General features: G+C 38.5%; 1 protein-coding gene across 1 annotated transcript; it reads right to left on the bottom strand.

The window, feature by feature from the left end:
- Positions 320–3,042, bottom strand: LOC18772467 (probable trehalose-phosphate phosphatase J). Its single transcript, XM_007205305.2, has 10 exons — positions 2,791–3,042; positions 2,341–2,644; positions 2,095–2,235; positions 1,933–2,004; positions 1,735–1,827; positions 1,467–1,625; positions 1,242–1,319; positions 977–1,117; positions 791–883; positions 320–663 (listed from the first exon to the last, which is right to left on the bottom strand). Exons 2-10 carry the CDS (start codon positions 2,626–2,628, stop codon positions 595–597), a joined length of 1,134 nt encoding a protein of 377 aa, XP_007205367.1. The 5' UTR covers positions 2,629–2,644; positions 2,791–3,042; the 3' UTR covers positions 320–594.

The raw sequence follows: 7,170 nt of genomic DNA, 5'->3' as shown, positions 1-7,170 counted from the left end.
TTAACAACTTCAGCTACAAGACCCATGCTCACATTACAGAATCTTAAAACCATTGAGACATTGTTTTTGTGAGATTTAAATATTAATACTCCACCATTTAAATAATTTAGAACAACTTATATGGTTTGTACTTTGCTTCGTATAATTAATAACCAACAGCTCCGTTATCAGTATTTCTCAATTGAATCCTCTAAAGGCGATGCCATGATGGATGACCATTTTCTTGGGGAAAGGTGAGATTGCTCTGGTGAAGAATCACACTGAGTCAACCAGGTCCAATGAAAAGACAAGCAAATAATGCAAGATTTTGCACGTTATATTAGAGACAAATAAAGATAACTATGCATTTATAAACTTGCAGAGTTACATACATACATATATATATATATATATCCTTGTACAGGATAGTTACAAAATGTACAAGGCAGTGAAGCCAGCCAAGAAAAAGTTACAATTTTCCTTTCCCTTTTTCTTGTCTTGTCAAACTTAACCTCAACAGAAAATTACATTATCTGACTAAATTAACCACCCCTTTTAACAATTCTTGGAAGGGTGAATTAGGAATAGATATATATATCTTCTACTTTTTAGTCCTTACAGCATGGAATGGGCCCGAATTGATTGTCGTTTCCACTCAACCAGACGCTGAAGAAAGTCCATAACCTGAAAAATTTAACAAATAAAAAATCTGAATCAAAGCCAAAAACCTGAAAATTTACTTTGGATTAAGTAAAGATACAAACAAGTTACAAGTACAACAAGACATCTAACAGTAGTACTGGACCCTCACCTCAGCTGGTTCCTGTAAAGAATACGTCGCGGTGGTTTCCTTTGGAGTTTTTGAGACGAGAATGCCAAAACCTTGTCCTCTTTCCCTTAATATCTGATAACAGTTCAAAGTCATTAGTCTTAAAACAAAAACAAAAACAAAAACCAAAAGGGGTTCTGTATATTTGATTGAGCTAGCATTGGATACCTTGAATGCATCTTCATCCGTTCGATCATCTCCGATATAAACAGGAAAGACATCGGTGCAGTTGGCATATCCCAGTGACTCTAGCAGAAATTCAAGAGCCTTGCCTTTGTCCCATTTGATGGTAGGACGGATTTCCAGCACCTGAGTCAGACGAGTAAGTGAGACACATACTCACTCGACCCCAAAAATTTATAAATGGAAATGAAAATTTGAAGATTGACTGTGGGGCAAGTAATTAGATGTGCCAGCCATGACACACACGTACCTTTCTTCCTTGGGTAAGTCTGAGCTTTGGGTAGTCCTTCAAAACGGATCTAACTTGCAAGGCCAGTTCAGTCCATTTCTGTCATATCATTGGTTCAAATCAGATATGTTAATGAACAGAAGAGAACACATTTTGAGTCGAAAGAAGCACGTGTACACGATCTTCTCATGGACTAGAGACAGTCGTTGAATGATTAAAAAAATAATGGAAAAAACGTGCGTATACCTTTTCATCAACGCAACGGAAATGAACAGAGAGGCAGAACTTGTTGTTCTCCACTTTGGCTCCAGGAGTTGATTTCGTCTTTTCAACAAGTAGTTTGTAAACCTCATCAATCATTGGGAGAAATTCACTTGCTGGTTGGCAAAGAACACCTTGACTGCCCTGAAGAGTGATTAAGGAGGCAGAGAAACAAGAATAAATTATTTGGAAAAATTGCAGAAAAGAAAAGTGACAGGGAGATTAGGTGACAGTGATAAAACAAGACACTTACTGTCTTGTATTTCGAACCTTTGGCTGGACCTTTAATGTCCATACCATGGCTACCAGCATAGTACAACTCTGCCAACTTTACAAATTTGTACACCTACAGTTCCACAATTTACACAACCAAGAAAAAAAATTAAAATTAATTCAAGAAAAATTAAAATGGAAAGGCAGTGACTAAAAAACAGCTTCAAAATAAATGTACCTTATCTCTACATCTTCCACTCACTATGGCAGTGGGAAAACATCTAGCCACTTTCTTCACTGTCTTTCTCATCTGTGTTTTTACAGAAAAGTTAAGAAACAAAGAAGGGGGAAAAAAAAAATTATATGGGGAAAAAAAAAGACCGAGATTGAAATTACTTACTGCATCAGACATGAAAGCTCGATCTGGGTCTTCAACTATGGGGGATAGTGTGCCATCGTAGTCCATGAACATGACGATTTGCTTGCCTTTGGAAGCATCAATAATCTGCTCAAACATGTCCAAGGCTGATGGGTGCTGAAGCTGTTCATCCATCAATAATATCACAAATTAAAACCCAATACTCTAAAATCTATATATTCTTGAACTGATTGCTAAAAGAGAGAGAGGAGCAATTTTAGTACTCACAATCCATGAGCTCTGGTCCTCTTTCAAAAAAGATGAGGACTTTAAGTGGGTGGGAGAAGAAGCTCTCATTGAGTCCACCCAAGAGTTGATTCTTTCAGCTCCATTGATGCTGTCAAGATTCTTCAAGTTCAAGAACCTCTTCCTGGAAATGGAGATGTACCCAGGCGGGCCCACGGGAGGCTTTTCGGCCACCGCCGTGAAAATGGAAGAGTTCGAAACGGCCACCGATATAGCCATGTTCATGATTTCTGCTTCAGCATCGGAAACTACCACATTCTGCTTCGTCATATCTAGTCAAAACACGCTGCAAACAACCCAAAATCACATTTGTCAATACAGATTACAAAAAGTCTTTATCTTTACGGTCTTTTGGGGTCCGGAAAGTTCACCAAATCCAAAACTGAAGCAAAACCATTTGAGAAATTTAAGGTTCTTTTGAAGAAGGTGTACCTTCAAAAGAAGAAACAAACAGATTCAGAAGAGTGAGAGAGCAGACTGAGGTGCTGGTGTGGAAGAACAGAAAAACAGAGGAGAAAACAGAGCACTCTGTATTCTTGCGTTATGAGACTGAGGCTGAAGATATTGAGGATTTATTGCAAATCCAAAACAGAGAGAGAAAAGAAGGCCACAAAGTTTTTCAGAGGAAGAGAGAGTGTAAGAGGGAGTGTATGTATGTATGGATGTGAGAGAGACAGAGCCCTGAATGGTCCATTTATAGTGGCAGCAACCGGATGCTTCCAAACCAGACCAAAAAAACTCCCCCAAAGTCGGTCCCACCGAGATGTAGGGCCCATTCAAAAGATATGGGTCCCACAATCCCCTGATATCCCCAGTGTGAGCCACCACCACCACCACACCACACCACACCCCATCGGTGGTCCCCACACCATCTCTTTCTCCAACCCCACCCCCACCCATCTCTCTCTCTCTCTCTCTCTCTCTCTCTCTGCGTATTTGCACCAGAGGCACGCACGTATAATAAATATACCCTTTTTCTTTTTCTTTTTCTTCTTCCCATGGCGCCGTCCCCAGCCGTCACCGTAACAGCCAGCTAACAGTTGAGGCCACGTGGCCGACATTCCTTTGCCGTCACACCCCTTGTGGGCTTCTGCCACGTGTGCCAAACCACCCATCGATTTGTTTGGAGAGGAGCTGTTTTTGTCTTTAATTTCCTTAAATGTACTTCAAGTGGGGAAAATTGGACACTCGCCAATTCAAAACTAGCTTCAGCTAACGGCGCTGTCCCAATTTAGTAAACGATTCCTTTTGTATAGGGAGGCCTTGAACGCCCCTTGTAATGTGAACTCTCTGTGTCAAAACAAGCGACTCAGAGCACCCTGGTTATGCAGTTAAATGAAAACCAGCAGTTTGGGCTAGTTATTTTTTTCCAAATTGATTTAAAAGTTGGGAACGGGTCAGCTTAGGCGGCATACACATAGCAATCACCTATATTACTCTATATAATGACCGAAGCCCGAAGAACTAAAGACAACCAGCAACCATTCTGGGCTTACCTAAACTACTGATACAGAGATCAGTAGCTAAAACCTCAACATAGAAAGGGGCGCCGCATCAAAGACATGCAATTCGGGATTAAGCTTATAACTTATGTTTGCCAATAGGATAGGGAATGTTTAGAAGAGAAGTAACATTAGACTAATTGCTGATTTGTCTTTTCGATTACTCATTAATAATATTAAAATGACTACAAGCGCATATTGTGTGCTACTCTTGATACTAGAAAGGCTGAAGTCATTGATAGTTTTAATGGACGCGTAATGTCATTGATAGTTTTAAGGATTTCATTCATACTCTAAAGAGACTTACAAAGGCCGCTCAACGGCCTTATTAAAACCTTCATAGGAAATTATATGGGACAAATTCCACAGTAGGAAAGGGTACAACACATGCTTTGGACAAACAAGAGAGTCCGACACATGCCAATTTGGACTGCTACAAAGATCCCGAAAGAAAACAGACAAAACAAAGCACATCTCCAAACCCTCCAAAGAACAACCCACCACAACGTAAGATTGTAAAAGAAAAACTCTTATGCACGCATAGTTCAATGTACATAACGACATAACTTAGCCAACATAAGTACCAATACCACTAGGGCAAAGGGCCCTAGCGGTGATCAGTAGTCGCAAGAACAACGCTAGGGCAAAGCCTTAATCGTGAAGTAAAATCGAAGAATAACATTCCAACCTCGAATTAAATTCCACTGGATCAAAACGACACACAAGCTGGAGCAACCATCTGATAACTGAAGCCAACGCAGAAGGTAACAGGGCGACAATTGGGGACGAAGACGACAAACGCTAGCAAATCATGGGAGCGACGATGACTGAACATGAGAGAAACCCTAACAATGATGCACAACTCTCCTCACATAGCGAGAGAGCGACGCAGAGACCTCTATATAGAACAAGTTAATTCCGTTTTTGTGTGTGTTGGTTGTTCTTCTGCATCTTTCTCTTGGTTATTTTTTTGGTCCTCTACACCATTCATTCTCTTTGTAAGATCTAGCCTGAGAACTTGAAACTCTTTTCACAAAATCCTTTTCTTCTCAACTTTAATTTTTCGTTTTCCTCTTATTATTATTTTTTTTCTGCTGAACATGTTAAAAAAGAAAATAATAATCCCAGAACTTAATGCATGTATTTAATGTCTTATAGTCAATTGCTCCCTCAATACTTTTAAGTTTTTTAAACACATACCATGGAATGCTTAACCAGTTTTCAGATTTGTCCCATTGTTTTGTGTTTTGGAGAGAGTGTGCGCACCCAATTATGCAATAATTAGTGTAGGAAAGTACTCATAGTCAATGAAATCAAGGTAAATCGCATGCAAAGAATGTGAATAAGAAAATATTCTTGTGAGGAAAAGGGGCTATTCGCTGTTAGACTAAATAAAGACCATTAATTAATATATGTGGTTGGATCTCGTGGATTTCTTATGATTCGCAGCACAGAGAATTATAGAAAGACATGATGACTCATGGTCACATCACATATTAACACTACCACATTAGTTTGGTATTCAAAAGTTTTTGGCCCTAATGCATGCATGGCATTTGTTTTGTTAATGAACCCAAATTTGGAGGGTATCTTTGTATTATTATAACCATGTTCACATTACATGCTCTTTTATTATTATATCTTATAAGGATGTTCACATTACATTCTTTTGAGACTGGGGATTTTCGTTCTAATTAATACTGCTTAAAACAGTATTAATTACATCATGATCACATATTAACAATTTTTTACGTTACAATACCGAAGACATTAACTTTTGTTTTTAATCTTAGCTCTTTTTTCAACTTCATTTTTCCGTAGTCTATAAAACATTGCCACATTAATTGGTATTCAAAAATGTATGCGTATTTCAACTTCATTTTTTCGTAGTCTATGAAACATTGCCACATTAATTGGTATTCAAAAATGTATGCGTATTCAAAAGATACCTTTGTATTATTAATTTATAACAATGTTCACTTTACATGGTCTTTTATAATTATAACTTATAAAGATGTTCACATTACATGTACATTCTTGTGAGGCTGGTGCAGCAGGCTTTTGGAGTTAGAGATGCTCTGAAACAAAACAAAATTCCAAGTATAAAGAAGCCCTTTTCTCAATCCAAAAGTGATTCCGTGTTCTTCGCCTAAATCTATGCTTTTATTGCCTTTCTTAACAATGTCTGCATGCATGTCTGTTATTTTTTCGATGAATCATCGTCACTGTATTTGCTTTAACTCATGAATCATCATAACCACAATCAAAATAACCTAATTAATCAACATCTTTTTCATTATTGAATTAACTTTAGTATTTCGACCCAGCTTCGTAATTAACGATCTCTGCTTAACGAGGATTAAGCAGGAGAACCGACGTGTCTGCCGTGGACACAACAAGAAACATTTACGGATCCCTAAATGGCATCAGAACCGACGTGTCCGATGGAGAAACACATAGGCCCTGGCCTATGTGTCTCCAATAGGGACAATAGCCACGCGCGCTGTTGTGTTCCGCCCCAGACACCACTCGTGTGCCCAAGCATCCCTTTTTTCTTCATCATCAACTAGCATAGCCTAGCCTTTTCTCACAGACAAGTATCAGATGTCGACACATGGCGCCCAGGCAGAGCTTGTACGATGCAACGTGGGGCCAGATCAAGGACTACACATGTTAAGCAGCGAAAGCCATAGAGAGTCTATGGTGGTCGACGGAATCCCAGAATAATAGAGTACAATTAAGAATCTCTCTCGCGCATAGTTTAGGGTTTGTATTATTGGTGTCTTTTTTCTGCTGTCAACAACACAACGCAAGTCATTATGTATGTGTTGTTTTCTTCAAGGTATTGTTTCGGTGTCTTAGAAAGAAAAAAAGAAATGTTTTTGAATACCACAAGTACGATGTCACGAGGTGAATATATTTGCTTTGGCTCCAAGTCATTGGAATATGAATTGAATTGAATTGAGTTTGAGTGTGTTTTGATCAAACATTTTGATTCTTTCTACTTTATAGCACATGGCTTGTTATACGCATTAGGTCAACAGAACATGGAATGTGTCTTATCTAGCTTGACTACTGTTTTTTTCCTAATAAACTATATATGCATTGCACCTAGATTAATTAAGGACCACATGCAGCATGCATGCATATATAATTTACTTCCGTGGAGGGCAAGTTAATTTCTATATAGCATCATTTGACTTTTTCCATTTGTAACTTGAGTTTCAGACTTTACTACTTTAAGCTTCATTTCTAGAAGTTTTCGTACACAAATAATTGTCCCACTAATTATGTGAGCAATGTAATGACT

The sequence above is a fragment of the Prunus persica genome, chromosome G6, assembly GCF_000346465.2.
Source record: "Prunus persica cultivar Lovell chromosome G6, Prunus_persica_NCBIv2, whole genome shotgun sequence".
Classification (NCBI taxonomy): Eukaryota; Viridiplantae; Streptophyta; class Magnoliopsida; order Rosales; family Rosaceae; genus Prunus; species Prunus persica.
Note: the sequence above shows the minus strand (reverse complement) of the source record. Positions and strands in the feature narration are given on the sequence as shown.

What these genes read in the sequence shown, in the direction of transcription:
- LOC18772467 (XM_007205305.2), bottom strand. Translation starts at nt 2,628, where the DNA reads ATGACGAAGCAGAATGTGGTAGTTTCCGATGCTGAAGCAGAAATCATG. An exon ending in AGGACCAGAGCTCATGGATT is followed by an intron (nt 2,236 to 2,340) that starts GTGAGTACTAAA and finishes ATGGATGAACAG; the next exon opens with CTTCAGCACCCATCAGCCTT. An exon ending in GTGGAAGATGTAGAGATAAG is followed by an intron (nt 1,828 to 1,932) that starts GTACATTTATTT and finishes GTGGAACTGTAG; the next exon opens with GTGTACAAATTTGTAAAGTT.